This window comes from Petaurus breviceps, unplaced genomic scaffold, assembly GCF_028583685.1.
Source record: "Petaurus breviceps papuanus isolate PSGF00001 unplaced genomic scaffold, PetGlider_PUasm1.0 189, whole genome shotgun sequence".
In the NCBI taxonomy this organism is placed as follows: domain Eukaryota; kingdom Metazoa; phylum Chordata; class Mammalia; order Diprotodontia; family Petauridae; genus Petaurus; species Petaurus breviceps.
In genome coordinates this window covers 13592308-13616460 of record NW_027185809.1, presented here as the reverse complement: position 1 = coordinate 13616460, position 24153 = coordinate 13592308, and the positions used below count along the sequence as shown (strand labels likewise).

Sequence of the window (24153 nt, the reverse complement as noted above, 5' to 3'; positions counted from 1 at the left end):
ACACCCACACATAATGTGTGTATATGTATATATAATTTTATATATTTTGTTAAATATTTTCCAATTTTATTTTAACTTGGTTTGGCCAGCACTTAGGAGTATTGCTGATTGAGTGGCTTGTGCCTGATACTTCTACAATCAGTCAGTCAGTAACCATTTACACCTATTATGTACCAGGCACTGTTCTGAGCACTAAAAATCAGCCACCAGACTTAAACCATAAACCCACCTATTCAGAAACCTTTAGTGTTGCCTTTAGGACCCAACAACAATTCCTCAGCCTGACTTTCATAGCTGATTTCACAGTCGGTCTCATATCTACCTCTCCAGACTCACTGTTCTTCTTCATGTGCTCTACACCGTGCCCAACTGGGCCAGTCTTTGTTCTCCAGATTCATCCTTTCTCCTGTAGTTCTGGTTCCTTTGCACAGACTGCCCCAACGCCCTCTCTACAATGCACATCTTGACTCTTGTTTCCTAAGCTTAACCCCAATACCACTTCCTAAAAAGTTTTTCCCGTTCTCCTCTGGTAGCTCGTGCTCTCTCTTTTACAAATCACCTTATATTTGTGTATGTGCAGTAGATTTTAAGCTCTCTGAGAGCAGGGAATTTTCATCAGTCAGTCGACAGATATTTATGAAGCACTGAGGATGTCTCAGGCACTGTGCTGAATTCTGGGGGTACGTATAAAAAGCACCAACAGTCCCTGTCCTCAAGAAACGAACATTCTAATTGTTTGTTTTGTTGTTTTGAACATACCGAGAGTATGTTAAGGCACAGTGCCTGGTAACATAGCAAGTGCCTGCTTAGCAAAAGCTTGCTGAATTGAATAAATATTTTCTTTTTATATCTGAATATATATTTTTTAAAAAAATTATTTTTAGTTTTCAACATTCATTTCCACAAGATTTTGAGTTACAAAATTTCTCCCCATCTCTCCCTTACCCCCAACCCCAAAATGGCAGTCATGCTGAATATCCCTTCCCCCATCTCTTCTCTCTTATATACCCCCCTATTCCCACCTTACTTTCTTGTAGGTCAAGATGGATTTCTATACCGTATTGCCTGTATATTTTATTTCCCAGTTGCATGTAAAAACGTTTTTTAAAACTTTTTTTTTGGAGGGGGGAAAGGCAATTGGGGTTAAGTGACTTGCTCAAGGTCACACAGCTATTTAAGTGTCAAGTGTCGGAGGCCAGGTTTGAATTCAGGTTCTTCTGACTTCAGGGCCCGTGCTCTATTCACTGTACCACCTAGCTGCCCCCAAAACAATTTTTTTTAACATTTGTTTTTTAAACTTTGACTTCCAGATTCTCCTCCCTTCTTCCCTCCCCACCCGCCCCCACTGGGAAGACAAACAATTCAATATAGGTTATACATGTATAGTTATGCAAAACATTTCCATAGCAGTCATGTTGTAAAAGACTAACTATATTTCCCTCCATCCTATCCACCCCCCCACTTATTCTAATTTCTCCTTTGACCCTTGAACATATTTCTTCTTAGGCTTTCATATTCCTAGAATGAATAAATGAATAAAGCATTTATTAAACTCTTGCTATGTGCAAAGTAGGGGTAGCTAGATGGCACATGGGATAGAGCACTGGGCCTGGAGTCAGAAAGACATGATTTCGAATGTGGCCCCAGAAACTTACTAGTTGTGTAACTCTGGACAAGCTGCTTAATCCTGTTTGCCTCAGTTTCCTCATTTGTAAAATTAACTTAAGAAGAAATCGGCCAATCTCTCCATTATCTTTGCCAAGAAAACCCCAGATGGGGTCATGAACAGTCAGACATGAACTAAACATGAACAACAATAATAATAAATGTGAAAAGCACTGTGCTGAGCTCTGGGGAAACAAAGCAAAAACAGCTCTTGTCCTCAAGAAGCTTACGTTCTAACTGGGATTGGTACCAGGGTGGGGAACCTTTGGCCTTTAGGATTCAGTCAAAAGGCCGCACTTAAGGACCTAGAAGACCACACGTGACTTGAAGGCTGCAGGTTCTCCACCCCTGGACTACACACACACACACACACACACACACACACACACACACACACACACACACACACACACACACACACACACACACACACACTCTCTCTCTCTCTCTCTCTCTCTCTCTCTCTCTCTCTCTCTGTGTGTGTGTGTGTGTGTGTGTGTGTGTGTCTCTCTCTCTCTCTCTCTCACTCACCCACCAGAGGCTAGCACAATGCCTGGTATCTAAGTAGATGCTTGTTTAGCAAAAGTTTGTTGAACTGAATTGAATTGAATTTAAGAAATATTTTCCTTCTACAATATCTAAACACATTTCTTCTTGGGGTTTCACACTCATGGAATGAAAAAGTGAATAAAACCTTTATTAAACATTTACTATGTGGAAAGCCCTGTGCTTAGTGCTGAGGATACAAGTAGAAAAACAAGACAGGCCCTGTTTTCAGAGAACTTACATTCCAAGGGGGTGGGGTGGTGGGTGGGTAGAGAAGATTCACACATGGAAGGTTTCAGCTGCAGGTCAGATGGAAAAGTCCATGGTCTTTAGGGCAGATGACTCTGCCTCTTCTTTAATGTCATTATTGAGCGTCACTATTCCCAGGGCTCTTGGGGGTCAGGGTTCTAGGCTGCCCCCAGGGTCTGAGGGGGAGATGGTGGTCAGGATGGCAGTGGTGGTGACTTACCTGGCACACATGCGACCTCCTGTCTCTCCCTTAGGGAGCCATGCAGCTTCAGTGATGTTGGCTTGCCTGCCTTGTGTGTGGCTATTGGTTGGGATTAGCTGGCTCTTGCTGCATAGGAGATGCTTTCCTGGGGTTTGGCTATGAGGGCTGGGCTGGAAGAAGCCATGGTGTTTGGGGTGGGGGGTGCTGGTTATTACCACTCCCAGGGCTCCTGTGCCTGACTGTTAGAGGAAATTTGGTCAGCAGTTGTTGCTGGTGGGGATGAAGAAGGAGGACCTTCCACTTCACAATGGTTTCTTCCTTAAGGATGACTGCAGGGGCTGGAATGGAAGCAGGTCCATTGGTTTGGGGAAAACTGTTATTCTCAAGGCTCTTGGGTTTTGGTGCCCTGGGTTGGCCCTACCCAGGAATCTTCCCATCCTGGAAGGAGTGATGAAGGATCATATTTCCTTTTCGTGGCTAATGTTTGGCAATATATAGCATCTTCCCTAAAGAGCCATTGGGGTTGGTTACCAGGCATGGTGTGGGTCTTGCTTTAATTAAGCATCTGTATTGGGAATTTGTGTAATTGTTCAAAGTGCTTATTTGAACCAGGCTGCATAATGGCCATAGGAATACCAGGGGTGGAGAGTCACTCATTGGCTGGTAGATATCATGGGGTTTTTCTAGGACTTCTGGTGTGTGTGAGAAGTTTCCAAACTCAAAAGACTCCTTTTTTGGCACCACAACATCTTTTCTGTCTTGGCATTTTAAGAATCTGGGGGAACCATATAAAGATCAGAAAAGCCTCTGTCCCCTGAAGAACTCTGTATGACATGGTGATTCCAGATAGTTGAATCCCAGCCCATTCGGATGGGACCATATAAAGATTCCCTTTCCTGAATTTCCTTCTCTCTGCCTCTCACACGATCGTGTTTGAAGAGACCTGGTATTTTGGGACCGTAGCCTCCAGTCATGTGTTTCCATCTCTTTACTCCCAATCATTCCTGCTCCCTGTTTATTTTTGGAGAATGAATATTTTTGCTTCTCATATGCAGCTATGCAGGGTCTTGCCCCCTCCTTCCATCAGGCCGCAGCCAGTGGCAGGCAGTGTTCATTTCCCACACTCATAGTCATGACTGGCTTTCAGGAAAGAACACAAGCGATGCACTGCCTGAGGGCTGCCATCACCCCCTTCCTATTTCTGTCTGTTTCAGTGATGTACCTCTTCAAGATCTGTTTTTAATGAGCCTGGACAACATTATCTGGGGGATAGCCTGCCAAATTTGGAAGTTGTTTTCCCATTTTGTTTCTTGGGATCATTACCCTGTATTTCAGAAGCAGGTTGATTTATTTTGTCTTAATTATTTTCACTCATACATTTTGTCCTGTCTGTGAGACTCAGATCCCTCACAAATCAATTAACAAGTATTTATGAGGCACCTATTACTATGTGCAAGGCGCTGTTGGGAATACAGAGGAGAAATGAAACAATCTCGATTAGAGTGAGCTTACATTCTAATTAGGGAGACAATAAGAGCGTAGGAAATACGTATGCCTTCTAACTATAGAGTTAATAAATAAAAATAAATATGAAGTAGTTAAATACCAGGTGGTTTGGAAGGGGGACAGTAGCCCTTAGGCTTTATGTAGAAGATGGTGCTTCGGCTCTGTCTGGCATCTTTCAGGTCCTGCTTCCTCTGTTAAGCTTTTCCTAACCTTTTCACCCTTACTGGAATCTTATCTCAGTTTTGAATGCTCAGAGGCATTTTTCATTCTTTGAATGCCTCGAATCAGCTACGTGACCTGGGTCCTGACGTTACTGTTCAGTTTTTCCAGTTGTATCCCTTGGTGACCCTATTTGGGGTTTTCTTGGCAGAGACACTGGAGTAGTTTATCCTTCTCCGGCTCATTTTACAGATGAGGAAACTGAGGTAAACAAGGTTAAGTGAGTCCCCCAGGGCCACACAGCTAGTGTAAGACCAGATCTGACCTCAGGTTCAGACGTGAATAGTGGATACTTATTAGCTGTATGACCCTGAGCATATCATCTAGCTTCCATCTGCTTCAGTTTTGTCTATTGTAAAATGGTGGTAATAATAGCCCCTGCCTCCCAGGGTTGCTGTGAGGATCAAATGAGATAATATATTTTCAATTTTATTTTTATTTTTAGTTCCAAATTCTCTCCTCCCAGCCTCTTCCTTATGCATTGAGGTTAAAAATGTGATATACATTATATACGTGGAGTCACATAAAACATATTAGCCATGTTCCAAGAAAAAAAAAATCAAGAAAAATAAAGAGGAAAAAAAATGTTTACTCTTTGAGATCATCAGCTCTCCACAAAAGATAGTAATTATAAAATGCTTAGCACAGTACTGGGCACATAGTAGGTATTTAATGAATGCTTGTTTCTTTCCCATGTGCTTAATGGTCTCTATTACATACTATCCCATTTAGTCCAGGAATGGGGAACCTGCAGCCTTAAGGCCACATGTGGCCTTCTAGGTGCTCAAGTATAGATAGCCCTTTGACTGAATCCAGACTTCCTTAATAAAAGGATTTGTTCTGTAAAACTTGGGCTTAGTCAAAAAGGCTTCACCCAAGGACGAAGAAGGCCACATGTGGCCTCAATGCTGCAGGTTCCCCACCCCTGGTTTAGACAATCACAGAATCCCACAGATGGAAGGGACCTCAGAGTCTTTTCCAACTCATACCAGAACAAGAATGGCTTTATCAGCATCCCTGACAACTGGTCTTCTAGCCTTTACTCAGAGGCCTTCAATGAGAGGGAACCACTATTCTCTCACTTAGCTCATCTGTAAAATGACGGGGTCAGACTGGACAATTTCTAAGATTCTTTCCAATTTGAAATTCTTTGAAATGCCTTCCAAGGCAGCTCATTGCACTGTTGGATAGTTTCAATTGTTGAGGAATTTGTCCTTACATCACACTTAAATTTATCTTTGCAACTTCTGCCCATCGTTCCTTGTTCTGGCTTTGCTTTGTTTGCTGATTATTTCATATGTGCAAATCTTGTTTTCCCACCTAAATTATAAAATCCTTGAGGTCTGGTTCCATTTATTTTTCTTTATCCTCCTTAGTACTTCAGTATAGGGGTTCTCTAGGGTGCGGTGCTGATTGTTTCTCCCCTCTTCAGGCTGGCGAGGAGCAATGGATGGACTTAGATTTATAAAATTTTATTAATTTTGTAGTTGGTAGGATATTTAGAAGTCACTGAGTCTAAATCCCAAGATTTTGGAACTCTTTTTTTAAGCTAAATTTGCCTCTTTTTCAACTTCCAACCATTTTTTTCACCCTATTTCTCATGCTTTCATTTTCATCCATTTGATAAATATTGATCTTTCTTTTGTGTTTCTAAGACATAAAAGATAGCTTGGCTTCATTTTGTATAGTTCTTTGGGTTGCCACAAGATATTTTTTTTTTAATCTCGTTTTATAGATATGGGTATCTGAGACCCAAAGAAATTAAGTGATTTGCCTAAAGTCACACAAGTGATTAGTGGTAGAGCTGAGATCGGAACTCAGGTCTCCCGATGCCCCCATCTAGTGTTCTTTCCATTGCACCAGGCTAGAATTGAGACATTTAAGAAGCTCTTATTTGAGAATTGACAGAATAGTCAATGTAGTAGTATTTGACAATAGTCAAAGTAGCCTATGCAGAAGCATTTTGTGTGATAGCCTTTTAGGAAGTTCTTGATGTGGCTTTTGGGTTTCCATCTCCAGAGAAGGAGAATAATGTCCTTGTTGGCCTCCTTTATAGTGTACTGGCATGGCTTTGATTTATATATGACTTTACATGCATGACCTGATTTGGATCTTCGCAATACCCAAATAGTATCATTTCCATTATTCAGATAAGGAGGCTGAGGCTCAGAGGATTTTTCACAGATTAGACAGGTAATAATAAGTGACAGAACTAGGACTTAAATTTAATTCCTGGTTTAGCACTCTTTCCATTATTCCACATTGCCTTAAATGAAAAGTATAAAAGCTGTTTTGACACCTTGAAAAATGATTCTCAGAAAAAAAGTTATAGAGTAGGTTAAGAAGTAAAACTATGTTTTGGGTAAAATATTTGCATCAACCATATCATAAAAAAACAACAAAAAACCCCTCCAAACTTAATGTCCCATAATCTATAGGAAATCAACACAAGCATATAAGAGTAAAAAAAGCATTTCCCCAAAGTTCAGCAATCAGATCACAGGATATCAAGTGTCCAAGAGAATGAATTCAGAGCATCAATAACTAGGTAGGAAAATGCTCCTAATCACAAATAAGAAGAGAAAGACAAATTACAACTATGAGATATCACCTCAAACCTATCACATTAGCAAAGAGGGTGAAAGAAGGAAATAGTCAATGTGGGGAGGACTGAGGGATGACAGATAGGCTAATACAAGGAACTGTGGCTGGAGCCTTGAATTGGGCCTGCCGGTGTGAAAACCAATTTGGAGCAAAACAAAGCAAACAGTAGACCGCTAACTGCTTGCACTCTTTGACCCGTTGGTCCCTTTACTGGACTTTTAGCCTAAAGAGGTTAATGATAAGAAGGTGCCATATATTGCCAAATAGTCATAGAAACATTTTTTTGTAGTAGGACAAAGTTGGAAACAAAGTATATGTCCATTAATTGGGCAAGATAACTAAACAAAGTGTGACATAATATAATGAAGTATTGTGAACGTAACCAATCAATAAACACTTATTAAATGCCTACTGTCTGCCAGGCAGTGTGCTTAGCTCTGGAGATATAAAAAGAGGCAAAAGACACTGCCTGCTCTCAAGGAATTTACCGTCTAATGAACGACAAACATGAGGAATTTAGAGAAACATGGGAAGACTGATAGGAACTGATGCACAAAACAGAACCAGGAGAAAAAATATACTGAATACGGTAGTTACAATGATGGAAATGAAGACAGTGGAAGTTAGATCAAATGCAAAAGGTATCCAGGATTGGTCTCAGTTGACACATATTTCCTCTCTGTTAAGGAATAGTAAACCATAAATGGAGATGTTACTTACCCTTTCCAGCCTCAATCAGATAGCTTTGCTTAACTTGTTTTTGTTTCTTATTGTTTGGTGAAAGGAAAGTTGGGTGTTATTGGGAAGTGATTCTAGATTCAAAGCTTTTGCTTTCATCAGTTAAGGCATTTTTTTTAAGTTAGAGAGTAAGTTTTGAGAAATTCATAGGAAATTTCAATCAGCCTAACATTTCAATGCATTAGTATTACTGACATTTCTAAAACTTAATGAAAACAGTGGTGAATATTTAAATTTCTTAGAAAATGAAATGAATGTTTTTACTTTAAATTTACTTTTGCTATTTTTACTATTAATTTGCTATTAGTTTTTATTAACTTACTAGTTTTAGCAGTTCAACCTTGGTTATTAAACCAAAAAAGATGAGGCTGCTTTTCTTTCCCTATGCTGGTACTTTTACTGATTATTTCCCCCCTTTCAGTTGGGTGTTATTCATAGTCACTGAATATTTTTAGTTCTTATGTTCTAAAGTCTTCAGATTGAGTTTCTCATTTGCTCCATTGCAACTTACTATTTTCTGCCTAAATAATCAGTACAGGTTTCAACCTGTGAACTTTTCACAAAAACAGAGTTTGAAGGAGGGTGAGAATCTTGATCCTTCAGTTTTTGTATCAGTTAACCAATTCTCCATCTCGAAGGCATGGTCTTGATTCCATCAGCCACATGCAAACAGATTATTGTTAGGGTCGAGCCTTGTGTATAAATAAGTTGTTTTGGTTTCTGCTTCTTTTTTTCCTCTTTACAGGGTCTCCCACCAAAGCCAGCCCGACGACAAGGAGGATGGGCAGATGACTCCGTGAAAGTCTCCAAGTGAGTACATGACGTTTTCATGGTGACAATGGTGGTTTGCTTTTCTTGCCCGATTTGCTGTTCTGGAAGTAAATCCCCAAAGCACAATAGAAAGGATGGATCGGATGGCTAGGTGGGGCAGTGAATAGAGCACCGGCCCTGGAGTCAGGAGGACCTGAGTTCAAATCCTGTCTTAGACACTTAACACAAAAAACTTAGCTTTGTGACTTTGAGCAAGTCACTTAACCCCAACTGCCCTAACTTCCCCCTCCAAAAAGAAAAAAAAAAAAGGATGGATAATAGTGGCCTTGGATTGAAGACATCCAGCGTTAAGGAACGCATGACCTCTTGCTGTAGCTTGGCCTATGGGCTTTCACCGAAGCGTGGAAGAAACTTAACAAGGAGGATTGTTTGCAGAACAAGGGAATTAATAGTAGAAATTTCTTTTCAGTCATTCTAGAAAATAATGCCTTAAAGTATGTGAACTCTCTCACCCTGGCTACAGTAGGCACTCTCCTGCATAAACAAGCATTGTTTGGAACTCTTTTTTTTTTCTTTGAAGTTCTTTGGGATTTATTGATAATTGAAAAATATCTAATCAAAGCAAAGTAAATAAAACTGTGTTCAGTCTACTATCATCATAGCACTTACATAGCACTTTAAAGTTTGCTGAGAACTTTACGAACGTTATCTCTTTTTACCATCACAACAGCCGTAGGAGGCAGGTGCTATTTTTAGCCCCTTTTTGCCAGTGAGGAAACTCAGGTGACATCCTAAGGTCGCGCAGCTGGTAGGAGTCTGAGGCCAGTTTTGAACTCTGGACTTCTTGACTCCAGCTACAGTGCTGTATCTGCTACATCAACCAGACATCATACCAGGGGTTACCTTTGAAATAAATATGACTGGCTAAAGTTTGGTGTCTGCATGGCACTCAGCTCTCACTTGTGTCTCTCAGAAGCTGCAGCATGCCCAGAGTCTAGGCAGACGGGCCAAGTCAGGCTGAGGGTAACTGACAGGCCTCAAACGCGTTGATGAGATAGGGGGATGTATGTCCCACACATGGGAAGACTTTCCCCCTCAGGCAGAATGGGAGGATGAAAACGGATTGTCCCAATAGCCAGGAAGGCAGCTGGACATGACTGAACATCAACAACAAGAAATTTGGAGATGAAAGAGAACTTGGAGGTTGCCCAGTCTGATCCATTCACTTTACAGTAGCAGGAGCTGAGGACCTTAGCGAAGGAGTGAAGAAACTTGCCCAACATCATATAGATAGGTTGTAGCAGAGGCAAGGTTTGAACCCAGGTCCTCTGATGCCAAATGTACCATACTTTCCATTGTACCCCACTGCTGTTTCTAATTTCTTTGTTGTTAGAACATTGAATGACTTTACCACACCAGAGTAAAATCATTACAAATTGAAGGTAATTAACATTTTTTGCTATCATTTGAGGAATATATACTTATTTTGTGTCATTTAGGGCAAGGGTACTTTTTTTTTTCATTTTTCAAATGCTTTATTAACTTCTGATTTACATCATTAATTTCTGCCAGATTTTGAGTTGCAAATTTTCTCCCCGTTTTTCCCCTACCCACCGCCCCAAAATAGCAGTCCCACAGGATATCTCCTCCTCCAATCTGCTCTCTCCCATATTTTCTCCCATACCCCATTTGAATTTTCCAGTAGGGCATGGTGGATCTCTATGCCCTAGTGCCTGTATATCTTATTTCCCAATTACATGTAAAATAGTATTAATAATAGTATATATATATATAATTTCATTTTAAAACTTTGAATTCCAAATTCATTCCCTTCCTCCCTTGTCACCACCCTTACTGGGAAGATAAGCAGTTCAGTATAGGTTGTACATGTAGCTAATACAAAACATTAACATAGTAGATGTATTGTAAAAGACTGACTATATTTCCCTCCCTCCTACCCCACCTCCCACTTGTTCTATTCTCTACTTTGATCCTGTCCCTTTTCAAAAGTGGATGCTTCCAACTTCCCTCCCCCCCAGCCTGCCCTCCCTTCCATCATCCCCCCTCTCATCCTCTTCCCCCCCACTCTCCTGTAGGGTGAGATATCCTATTTAGTGTGTATTTCATTCCCTCCCCAAGCCAAATTCAATGAGAATAAGGTTGACTCATTCCCTTTTGCCTTCCTATTCTTCCCCTCCATTGTAACCATTTCCCTTGCCTCTTCTATGTGAGATAGTTTACCCCATTCTGTCTCTCCCCATCTCCTCTCATTATATTCCTCTCTCACCTCTTCATTTCACCTTTTAATTATCATCCCTTCCTATTAAATTGGTCCTGTGCCCTCCATCTATATATACCTGTAAACATATATACACACATTCACATATGTATTCATATGCCCATATACCCTCATATGTAGACATATATATTCCCTTCAACTATTTTCATACTGAGAAAAGTTTCATCAGTTACAATTATTGTTTTTCCATGTAGGAATGTTAATAGTTCAACTCTGATAAGTTCCTTATGTTTTTTTTCCCTATTTACATTCTCATGCTTCTCTTGCTTCTTGTATCTGAATGTCAAATTTTCTATTCAACTCTGTTTTTTTCATCAAGAATACTTGAAAGTCCTCTATTCCACTGAATGACCATATTTTCCCCTGAAACATGATTCTCAGTTTTGCTGGGTAGGTGATTCTTGGTTTTAATCCCAGCTCCTTTGACCTCCGGAATATAACATCCCAAGCCCTTTGATCCCTCAGTGTAGAAGCTGCCAGATCCTGGGTTATCCTGATTGTGTTTCCACAATATTCAAATTGTTTCTTCCTGCCTGTTTGTAATATTCTCTTCTCTGGAAATCCTGGAACCTGGCTATGATATTCCTAGGAGTTTTCTTTTTGGGATCTTTTTCAGGAGGTGATTGGTGGATTCTTTCAACCTCTATTTTGCCCTCTGGTTCTAAAACATCAGGGCACTTTTCCTTGAGGATTTCTTGGAGGATAATTTCTAGGTTCTTTCTTTGATCATGGCTTTCAGGTAGTCCAATAATTTTAAAATTATCTCTCCTGGATCTATTTTCCAGGTCAGTTATTTTTCCCATGAGATATTTCACATTGCCTTCTATTCTTTCATTTGTTTGGATCTGTTTAACAGCATCTTGATTTCTCATAAAGTCATTAGCTTCCATTTGCTCCAATCTAATTCTGAAGCAATGATTCTCCTCAGTGAGCTTTTGAAATTCTTTTTCCATCTGGCAAATTCGACTTTTTAAGGCATTCTTGTCCTCATTGCCTTTTTGAACCTCTTTTGCCAATTGAGTTAGTCTATTTTTTAAGGTGTTATTTTCCTCATTCAGGCTGTTGACTCTCATTTCATAATTTTCTTGCATTGTTCTCATTTCTCTTCCCAGTTTTTCCTCCACTTCTCGTATCTGCTTCTTAAGGTCCTCTATGGCCTGTAACCAGCTCATATTTTCCTTTGGAGCTTTTGGTGCAGGAGTTCTGACTTCACTTTCTTCCTCCTGTTCCATGCTTTGATCCTTTTTGCCCCCAAAATAGGAGTCTAATGTTGGGTTCTTCTGTTTGCTTTGTTTCCTTTGCCTGGTCATGTTGCCACTCAATTACTTGACTTTTGGGCTTTTTGCCACAGTAGGACTCTGCTACCAGACAGGGGAGCTTTGTACCAAACGCTGGGGTTTTCTCAGCTCGGAAGGTATTAGTTGGATGCCCTTGCTGAAGCCTCTACACACTCTGGCAAGCTGGACACACACCTCAGGACCACCACCCTAGACCACAATCCAGATACAAGCACGTTAAAACAAGAGAGATTGCCCATCAGACTGGTCGCTTGGTCCCCCTACACTCTGCAGGCCAGGAGCTGAAGCTGCCACATTGGGGCGGCTGCACAGCCGTGGCTACTCAGTGGCTTCTCGCCCCAGGGGTAAAAGCCAAGGCACTCCCAACTACTGGGTCCCAAAGTCCACAGTGCACTGACCTCTCACTTTGTCCTTAGCCTCTGTGTGTTGATAATTCTGGAAATGGCCACAGCTGCTGGTGATCTGAAGTCCCTACAGCCAGCAGCTGGTCAGGCCTGCCCTGGGGCTATAACCTTGGAGTCATGCTGCGCTCGGCTCCCAGAGCACTGTGCTGGTGGAGTCCTGCTGGCCTGCTGGGCTGTCCTCAGCGGGAATGTCATTTTGTGGGTTCTGCAGCTCCAAAGTTTGTTCAGTCCCCTTTTACATGAATTGGGGAAGGTGGAAGCCGGAGCCATGCGGAAGACCTGCTTCTACTCTGCCATCTTGACCAGGGCAAGGGTTCTTTACCTGGGGTGTGTGAACTTGTTTATAAAAAAATTTATAACTGTTTTACCATGTGTGATTTCCTTTGGAATCTTCTTTATTTCAGTTTATATATTTAAAAACCTTATTCAGGAGGGGGGCAGCTAGGTGGCAAAGTGAATAGAGCATCAGCCCTGGAGTCAGGAGGACCTGAGCTCAAATCCGGCCTCAGACACTTGACACTTACTAACTCTTTGACCTTGGTTGGACAGATCACTTAACCCTGATTGTCTCACTTCCCCCCTCCAAAAAAAAAGAAAAAAAGAAGAAGGGGTCTGCAGGTTTCACCAACCTGGCAAAGGGGTCTGTGATTCAAAAAAGGTTATGACGCCTGATAGTGCTATTACATCCTCTGCTAACCTGTAAACTCCAGAAGGGTAAGGCCTGTGTTTTATTTACACTTCCTATTTTCCCTAGGACCTAGCACTGTGTTCTGGGCATAGTAGATTCTTAAGAATTGTTTGTTAAATTGGATTGCTTGTTTTGCTTGTTCTCCCATCTGTCATGAACATTGTAGTATTTGAGGCAGCTAGGTGGTGCAATGGATAGGGTACCCACCCTGAAGTCAGGAGGACCTGAGTTCATATCTGACCTCAGATACTTACTAACTCTGGGACCCTGGGCAAGTCACTTAACCATGTTTGTCACAATTTCCTTATCTGGAAGATGAGCTAGAGAAGGAAATGGCAAACCCCTCCAGTATCTTTTCTAAGAAAACCCCCAAATTGGACACGACTGAAAAAAGACCAGCAGATAGAGCATTCAAGATGACCTGAATTTAAATCCCGCCTCAGATACCAACAAGTAGACACAACATCCTGTAGCTGGATTTGGACTCAGGTCTTCCCGAGTCCAGGCCCACATAGCCTGCCCCGTAGCTGCCTCCTCATATATAATATCACCTCCAAAGATGGAGCTCCCTTTTATGTCACTACCAAAATCCTTGTCTGTAGGAAAGGGAAAAGAGAGAAGTGCTATGCGTGATGAGGAACTATGAGACGTAATGTATGGTACAGCAGAGACAGGGCTGGTCCTGGGGTCAGGGAGAGAGGTCACCCCCAGCCTTCACTTCTTTTTCCCATTCCCTTCCCCCCACTCCCACCCTCACCTTTTCTAGAACCTTACCCTTACGGTTTTCCTTGCCTATCTCTATCCCTTTTCTGCCTCTCTACATTTTTTAGCTTGTCTCGTTTTCACAGACATTTTTCTCATTGCATTCGTTTTCGCTCTTTCGCTTCTCATTGGTATTTTCTCCAAAGCAGTGTCATGATCCTTTTAATTCTGATTTCCCCCACTAAGTGGCAAATGGAAAAAGGCAGAAGGGGGTCTTTTGTTAATGGGGTTCTTTGGAGTTTTTTGATCCATAGACCCGAACAGTTATAGCAGTGCTTCCCCAGACCTTTCCATATACATATGCAATCCCCAAACATCTTCCACTCTTGTTCTTGAGAGCTGGGATAATTTTTTTTAACTTTCTTTGTACCTTTGTGGTTTTCCTTGGCTGTATTTGAGTCATAACAAGAAAACTGGTCTGCCTTTGATCTAAATCTCTGCTCTTAAGGGTCCATTTCTGGCAGGCGTTCTGAGCACTTGTTAAATTAAACCTTCAGTTGCACTCTTTATTTTTGTACGACATTCTGTGGTTTACAAAGCACTTTCTACGTGTATTATCTCAGCATTCATAACAGCCTTGTGAGGGAGGTAGGGAAAGACAATATCCCCATTTTATAGATGAGTAAACTGAAGCTCAGAGAGGTTAATCAGCTTATCCATGGTTACGTGGCTTAAAGTTAGAAAGGGGCCAAACGAACCTGGAATAAGAAGAGCATTTCTCGGGGCAGCTAGTGGCACGGTGAATAGAGCACTGGCCCTGGAGTCAGGAGGACCGAAGTTCAAATCTGGCCTCAGACACGTCATGCTTTCTAGCTGTGTGACTTTGGGCACTTAAACTCACTTAACCTCAATTGCCCGACCTTCCCTCCTCCAGAACAATAAAAAAAAAAAGAAAAACATTTCAACTATTTAGTGGATCATGGAGACTTCTTTGATATTTTTACTTGAAATGTTGCATGTTTATGTGTCACCTTTCCTTTTTCATAAATGACCTCCAGTGTGGCTTTTCACAAAGCTCAGTAGCTCGGTAGCACAGTGGATAGAGCTCTAGACTTGGAATTAGGAAGACCTAAGTTCAAATTCAGCCTCAGTCATTTACTAACTGTTACCCTGAGCAAATCACTTAATTTCCACCTGCCTCAGTTTCCTCATTTGTAAAATGAAGATATAAATAGCACTTACCTCCCAGGGTTGTTGTGGATAAAATGAGATAAGGTTGGTAAAGTGCTATATAAATGCTATTACTATTATCATTATTAATAGTTGCCCTTTTCATCCTCCCATTTCCACGATGCAATGAAAAGGATGTTGAATTTGGACTCAGAGCACCTGTGTTCAGATCCCAACTTTCAGTGCTGCCATGGGCAAGTTATTGAACTTCTTGGTGCCTCAGTTTCCTCCCCTGTAAAATGAGAATTAGACTAGATAATCTTGAGGGTCCCTTCATGCTGTGGCTCTGCTCTTAAGCTCCATTTCTGGCAGGCATCACAGGCACTTTCACTTGCCGTCTCCTTCACAGTGGGTGCAGCCTCAGCAATGAACAGAAGGTGGAGCTCCCTTTTATGTCCCTGATCTCACTGCCAGGATGCTTGCCAGCAGGAAAGGGAAGCATCCTCTGGGGAAAAGACTATCCTCTCTCTGTTGCCTTCACAACAAGAAAACGAATCTACTTTTAGTCGAAAGTTTTTTATATTTTTCATCTTGTGAGTAACGGGTGGCACCCACTTCCTGCACTCTCTACTTTGTTCCGCCCCGAACAGGAAATCTCATTCTTTGTCTGCCCCTTTTTGTGGTGGGTGATCTTAAGACCCGAAAGCGATAGGGGGTAGAGGAGACCCGTGTCATAGAGCAGCGCATCAATAAAAGGTTTCTAAGCGGGCAAAGGCCAAAAATTAACTCAGAATCAAGCACGTCATGAATCCGAGGTCTTTCTGGCAGAGCTTGCCTGTATTGCATCGGCAACTGCACTGCTACCTTGGTTCCGAACACAAGGCACGCACGCTTGGCACTGCTATGCCCTCAGGCCATGCAACGGCAAAAAAAAAAAATGCTGCTGAAACTCAGGAAAGGGATAGCAAGTGGAAAAAGTTTAGGAAGCACTTTAGGAAGTGTGCTGTAGTGGAGAGAACCTTGGATTGGGCATCCCATCTGTACCGTTTACTACCCAGGAGACCCTGGGCCTCAACTCCTCACTTACCTCCTCTGGGCCTCAAAGAAGGGGCTTAGACAACAGTTTCTAGAGTTCTTTTCAACTCTAAATCTCATACTTATATCATGGCCTGGAAGTTAGACTAGTGTGACCACCAAAGAGCCATTCGACACTGCAGAACTCCATGACCCCCATTGAGTTTTTGTGTGAGCCTCCATGGAGGAGGGGTCCCAGGACATTCCCTGGCTTAGAGCAATGCCCTGCAGAGCCATGTCAATTAGTAGTGATTAGTATTATGTAATGCTTATTCCATATCTAGGGGACTATAACATTAGCATTGTGATTCTAAGATTGTGGTTCTAAAATCGGAATTATCATAGCATCATGGATTCAGAGCTAAAAGGGACCTTAAAGGCCATCAGTTCCATTGTCTTCATTTTACAGCTGGGGAAACTGAGGCATAGAGCTATTAAGTGACTGACCCAGGGTCACACAGGTAGTGTATTTGGAGTGGGATTTGAACTCTGATCTTCCTGTATTCAGCACTCTGTCCACTATGCCGTGACAGAATCATGAAAAATAATCATTTTGGATTTGCACTTGGAGACATTACCCTTTGTGGTGAGATCCTCAGTGAATTCTCTACCTAATCTTAAGTGTACTAAATTAATGGAGAGTATCATATACCAAACAATGGTTCAGTCATGTCAGTGTCTCATACAGAAGGAGGTAGCAGCAGTAGGTATTCATCGGGATCTGTGGGGTCAGTAATTCTATAACACCTCGGTTTTTCATAGCCTTTATTGTCCAAAATCTCTTCTGAGGTGTTGATGGCAGCTCAGTTTTTCCTTCCCTAAGATTTCCGAATAAATTGTGTTGGCTATATGGGGAGATGTACCTAGCAGCCCTGCTATTTATATTAAAAGCATTTGTCTCTACTGACCCTGCCAAAGGTCCCATGGGTCAGGGTCATGTCATGCCTACCATGGCAGGGGGCATTATAGACTCACAGGTTTACATGCCAAATGAGTGAAAGGCTAATCCTGAGCTGGAGAGGGGGCTCTTTCAGGGATTCTGGTCCTGGGTAGATTAGGGGACCTTAAAGATGAAAAGTGAAGTTAAACCTCCTGGGAAAAAAAAAGTGAAGGATCTCAAATGTCATTGTGTTTTATCTGCATAAGATGACCCAGGAGGCAGAGAAATTGGGCAGAGTGCTGGGCCTGGAGTCAGGAGACCTGGGTTCAGATCCCGCCTCAGGACAAGTCACCTAACCTCCCTCAGTTTTCTCATCTGTAAAAATGAGAGGGCTTGGACTTAACATCCTAGAGGGTCCTGTTTAGCTCTAAAGCTAAATCCTTTGATTCTATGCTTTGGGCTGGGAGAATTTAAGAACTTGAAATGAAAGGATTCCCTGGCTGGCATCTGGCAAAGGTTGCAGTTATGAGCTGCCCCAAAGCTGGCTGTTTCCGAGAGCATTCACACCTGCCTTGTCCCCCACACCAAAATAAAGGATTTCAAAGGGCTCTCAGCCTAGAGGTGGGTTCCCCATTGCCACAGACGGGCCTGCAGAAGGAGGGAAGGGTCCTCCCGTTAACCACATGCTGGTGATTGGGATGGACAGACCTGGGAGTGAGGAATAAGGCAGGACTAAACTTAGAAAAAGAAGGAAGAAAAGGAAGTCTGATTAAGTTTTGTCTCAAAGTGTCTGTTTTTGGGTTTGTCCCTGCATTGATCTGCAAGGGAATGAGACAAGTAATGGCCCCTCAGGGACCTTCAGGACTTTCTTCTCAATGTCAGCCGTCATTTTCAATCACCCTCTCCCTCCCAGCCATTAATTTTGGCCCAGGATCATGGGGACTTGTCCATCTATCACTCCTAATTGACACTAAATGATCTGTCAGTTTATTGATGAACGGCAGGAGTGGAATTGTCACAATATATTTTACTTTCTAACAACTCCTCCTGACAATTTTACCTTGTCCATCTCACTCTCCTCACATAAATCTCCATTGGCCTCTCATTCTTTCTCATGGGTTATTCTAATGCCAGCCACTTCCACACCATCTGCACGCATCAAGGACATCAAGATGGCAGTCAGGCTGCGGTGTGGCAGGCCCAGAGTTTCTCCCTCTCTCCCTGTCTCTCTCCCCCTTTTTTTTTTAATGGCCAAGATGTTCAAGGAATACTAAAGGGCTTCTGTCCTCTTCCTTTATGTCATTGCCCGTAGCACAGTCCCTTCACCTTTGCTGATAGCAGCTAGTTCTTACATTCTTGTTCGCTACAAAAGTGAAAGGTACCTGAGGAGCTCTTGGACAGGTGAGCAGAGTAGGGGAGAGGTATTTCATTCCTTTGAACCAGCACCACTCTACCCTAGTTTATATATTAGAAGGATATGTCTCCGTGGTGAGTTAGGCATTGCTTAGGAATACATAGTTGTTCAGTCTCAAATTGAGGCTATGAAAAATTCTTCATTCTCCTAAGCCCAAGTTAATGTATATGAAGAGCGTGATTGGTTTATTTTTTCTTTTTTTCTGAGGAGCTTAAAAAAACACTTTCCAATGATTATTTTGTTAATTCTTACCCTGGTCCCATGAGATGGACAAGGTGCTAAATGTCATATCAGATCTAACTTTACTAGGGGAAAACTGAGTCCCAAGGAAGATCATATCAATAGTGAACCCACTTCTTGGTCTTCTGACTCCTAGCCAGTTAGCAATTCTCTTAATAGCATCCTCAGTTTTAGTTCTCTCTACGGAGGCTTCCAGCTGGGAGGCCATTTGCTTTGTGCTTATCGTTTGCTTAAAACATAGAGAGTAACTTTGAATCATGGTAAAGGAGAATAAGCTCCATGAGTCCTCTGTGTTGTTTTGCTGAGATTTTGTTAACAGTGCTAAAGATGAAGTAGCTAACACCCAACTTCTCTAATGAAAAGAAGCATTCTCCATCTACTAGGGGAAAGTAGGATGTGTTTTTCCACATGGAAGACATTGATTGGTACTTTTTATTTTGGAGGGGGGAAGGCAAGCCAATTGGGGTTAAGTGACTTGCCCAAGGTCATACAACTATGAAGTGTGTCAGGTGGTTGAGGCTGGATTTGAACTCAGGTCCTCCTGACCTCAGGGCCAGTGCTCTATTCACTGTGCCACCTAGCTGCCCCAAGGGACTATTTTTTATCTTTCTTTCTATCCCCAGTACTTGGCACAGTGCCTGACCCATAGTAGGTGCTTAATAAATATTTATTGACTGACTGATTTTCTCTCACTGAGAAATGTTGTTTGGGCATGTTGGTCCTGTGTTCCTTTGGAATAAGACAGTGATGTTAGGTACAGAACAAGCAGGGATGGTTCGAGTTATATTTTTGTGGAATCTAGTGCTAGGGGAGTCATGCCTGGTGTCATAAACTCAATTTGCATGTGCAAATGACTAAGTCAGAAATAATTGGAATCTTGAAAATCTGTCATGTGTTTCCCAAGTGAAGGGAATAGAAATCTGTTCCCCAAAGCCGCACGTGCTGCATCATTCAGACACTACTTCCTGCTCTGGAAAGTTAAAGTAAAGTGGCTGTCAAGCGTCCACTGTTGGCTCTCTCCTCGTAGTTTAGAGATAGATGAGATAACTCTCCTGGGCAGACTCTCAATGTGGTTAGGGATCAACCCGATGCTTAAGAGAACACGATTTTGATTGAGGCCTGGGGGCCAAGTGTAACGTATCAGGTGCATTTCTATAAGGCTGTCGCAGTTCTACCAGGCAACTGATGCATCATTCAGTGGTAGGCAGCTTGATGGCACAGTGGATAGAGCACTGGGCCTGGGCTTAGAAACACTTGAGCTCAAATCAGGCCTCAGACATTTATTAGCTGGGTGACCTTGGGCAAGTCTCCATCTGCCTTGGTTCTCTCATCTGCAAAAAGAGGATATTAATAGTGCCTACCTCCCAGGCTTGTTGGGAGGATAAAATGGATAATATGTCTGAAGAGCTTTGCACACCTTAGTGTTCTATGTAAGGGCTATCATCATTATTTATCATCATCATCATCATCATCATCATCATCATTAGTCCTTTCCAGCAAGTTTGTGGGAGACATTCTATGGCTAACCATTACTAACCATTCGTCCTTGGGCAGGGTTGTGATATAATAGGGCCTATTAAAGTGTGAAAGGAATTTAGACCCTCCTAAAAGTATCCTTTCCAAAAAAAAAAAAAGCAAAACCATCCGCCAGTCATGCCCATAAAACTGGTGCATCTTTTCTCCATTGGTGTCAATCATTTTGTGTCCCATTTTTAGGGAATTCTCTTGTCCCATCAACCTTTTCCTTCAGCCTCTCATGACATTTCACCCATGGGAATGGGGTTGATTAGTTTCCAGTGCTCAACCAGAGATTAAAGCTGGGAAAAGACATAGCAATTCCTACTCTAAAGAACATTGAGTTTCTAGATGTCACTTTATTGTATGTTGTAAATGAGGTTACATTTGTGGGGTTTGACCTTTATAGGTAAGTAGTTTTACTATCAAATTATCAATGCATGTTACCCTAAAACCTACAACTGTCAGTAATTTATTTCGGTTTAACAGATACTGGTTATGTATTTACCATACACAGGGAGTGTGTATGTGTGTATGTATATATGCACACATATACATATATACTCACATGTGTATGTATATGCATACTTTGTGCACACACATACATACCTATGCATGTACATGTATATGTGTGCCTACACATATTTGCGTGTGTGTATACAAGTATACATACTTGTGTGTGTGTATCAGATGTTGCTGTTCATCCTTCATTTTTGAAGGGGACCAGTGACATCACGGGTGATAGCTTGACTTGGCTTGTGAATTGGATTTAAGTGAGGCAAAGTCATCACCCTGACTCTTCCTGAGCCATTGATATCTAGTAGCAAGACAAAAGTCAAGACATCTGGCCAAGGCCCAGGAGACAGTGAATGGCCTTGAAGTCTTTGATGTCTGACCAAGCTCTAAGTGCTGAATGGCATTTGCTTTCATCCCCTTCATGGCCATTGGAACAAAGTGTTCTTATCCACTCCTTCCTCCCGGGAAAACCTTCACATGCTTGGGGTGGACATGCCCCTAACTCACTGGGTTTGAGGTCTGTTGGTTACTCTCAACCTAGTTTAGGCCCTCTGCCGAGATGGTATCCCTGGGATGTGGCTTCTATACATGCTACAGCTTCTTGGGGCCACAGGTTGTGTTGGGTGAATCAGGTGGGCACCGAAGCTGGATGAGCAGCCTTGAAGTGGGCTTGGCAGCCCTCTGAACATCTCAGACACAGTAAAGAAGATGGCTCTGGCCCTGACCTCCTAGAGTTCACAGCCTAGTTGGGATTAAATGGTGTGGAAAGGAGGCCTCATCTGGAGCTTGGTAGTCCCCTGAATCCTGCCTTGTGTCCCCTCTAGGTGTGAAATTCCTGGACAGGCCAAGTCCTGAGGAATCTCCAGGTTGATCCAGACGAGGCTTTTGTTTTGACATCTATCCCTCTTTAACAAGGTGTGAACGCCCCTTGTCTCAGGTATCATTGGATGATGAAGTCCCTTGGTACTTTTCACCCATCTCTTTTCGATGAAGTTCTCTGAGCTACCACCTTGAGTCTGGACTTTAAAACAGAAAAAGGAGGAGGAAGCATAGATAAGTAAGTGGTCATAGAGAAAACCAGAAAGAGATGGACAGAGAGAAGCCAGTTTCACACTCACTTGTGTGTGCTTGTACACACACACACACACACACACACACACACACACACACATTCTGATTCCCTGGATGAAGTCTGTGCATCCCCTTCCCCCCTAGGGAACCAATTGCATAAGTGACTGCATGACTTTAGAAAGGACAGCCATGGGGCCAAGCTTCCTCTACACAAAGGAAAAGTCTCTGTCTTGAGCAGAAGCCAGAGCAGAGAGGAACAAGGAACAGGGCCATGCTGTGGAGCACCAAACCCAGACCTTGTCCCGGTACTGGGGTTTATATGGAACATGCGGGTCGAGGAGAAGACGACTCTCTAGTGACCCCCATTTTTAACCTTGTTGGGAGGAGTGCAAGCAATGGACCCCAAACCTTTCTAATTGTACACCCCTCTCTAGAAAATGTTTTTAAGGACAATATATGTGTATTTCTCTACTGATAATTAGTTGGTTAGAATTCAGGCCTGGAATCAGGAAGACCTGAGTTAAAATCTAGCCTTAGACACTTACAAGCTGTGTGACCCTGGGCAAGTCATTTAATCTCTTTTTGTCACAGTTTCCTCATATGTAAAAATGGGGATAATAATAGCAACTACCTCACAGGGTTACTGTGAGGATCAAATGAGATAATATGTTAAAATTCTCCACAAATCTTAAAGCATTTTATAAAGACTATTTATTTATTTTAAAAGGATGAGATAAGAATGAAATAATAATTGAGCCTATAGCTACTCTCCACTTTGGAAACCAGTGATCTACTGGACAATATAGGCCTCTGGGGGACGCAGGGCTCACCAAAGAGAGAGGAGAAATTAATTTGACCGTTGTCTTGGGTGTAAATATCATTTTAGTTCTGTGATTTTTGTCAGGTGGAACAAAGCCTATTGTACGTTTAATATTATGCTAACCTGAGGCACGAGCCAAATTCTGGTATTCCTAGGTGAAACCCTAAGTGGGAGTGTGAGCCAAAGAAAGATTGATATGAGGGATCCTCAAAATGAAATTCCATCTGTGTAAACCCAGAGCTTTAGTTTAGGGACCATGACTTACAATTGCATACAAATAACTACTTTTTAAAAAGAAGAATGTAAATGTGTCATAAGATGTAAAGTATTGTGGGGAGTTCATCGCCCAGAACATTCACTTCTGGATCGAGGATGATTCCGTGAGAGGAACTTTGAAGAATGGATAAACCAACAGAACTGTGAGAGACAGGGCATTCCAAATGGAGAGAACAGAATAAGCACATGTACTTACATGGGGAGGTATAAACTGTGTTAGAAGGTGGTAAGTAGTCTAATTTAACAACAGCTTTGAGTAGTGAGAGGGTGAGGTGAGAAAGGTATGTTGCAACCAGATTATGAAGGGCCTTGAATGCCAGGATAACAAATTTGACCTGTATTAAATAGGGAATTGGGGCAGGTAGGTGGTACAGTGGATAGAACACTGGGCCGAGATTCAAGAAGCCTCATCTTCCTGAGTTCAAATCTTGCCTCAGACACTTACCAGCTCTGTAACTACTTAACCCTGTCTGCCTCAGTTTCCTCATCTATAAAACAAGCTGAAGAAGAAAATGGCAGACTACTCTGGTATCTTTGCTAAGAAAATCTCAAATGGGGTCATGAATAGTCAGACATGATTGAAATGACTGAACAAGAACAATGAAACAGGGAGTCACCAGCAGGTTTTGAGAAGCTGAGTGATGTGATTAGCATGAGGAAGATTAACCTAGCGGGTAATAAAGACGGGATTGAAGTGAGGGCACGAGTGGAGACAAGGGTCTGGGTCTGAAGGCTTTTACAGTAGTCTAGGCAAGAGGCAACGAGGGCCTAGAGCAGGTGGCAATTGGAGAAATGGAAAGGAGGTTACAGGCATGAGAGGTTCAGTCAACAAGATTGAGCCACTAATTGGATGAATGGTCAGAAGGGCAAGAGAATATAGATGGATGTCTCACTGTGAATTGTTCCCACGACTGGAAAAGTAGCTCCAAGCCTGTGTCCTTCCGAAGTCGGGAGCATCACCTTCACACACTAAGGACAACATAGAGTTTGCCCCTAAAAGGTGAGACTATGGGTATGTTCTTTCTCTCTTCTCCCCTCTAAGACAGTTATAGATAGAAGCATTCCCAAGTGAATAGTTGGGAGATGTATTTTCTTTACCATTTAACTGATATTTATTATTCATTTCCTTGTGTGGTTAATCGATGGAAGGATTCTTAATTATCTGTTCATCTGCCATGCCTTCGCATTAGATTGTAATCTCCATGAGGGTAGGGACTGTCTTTTACTTATCTGTATCCCTCTCCACACCTGTATGCCTTTCTTAGAGCAGGGTCTCTAAATATTTG

General features: G+C 42.2%; 1 protein-coding gene across 1 annotated transcript in view; it reads left to right on the top strand.

Moving 5' to 3' along the window:
- IFT43 (intraflagellar transport 43) overlaps positions 1-24153 on the top strand; it is a 345957-nt gene that overhangs the window by 258923 nt on the left and 62881 nt on the right. Inside the window, exon 4 of the mRNA XM_069091931.1 lies at positions 8475-8539. Coding sequence (XP_068948032.1) covers positions 8475-8539 — 65 coding nt within the window. The remainder of the gene's footprint in view (positions 1-8474; positions 8540-24153) is intronic.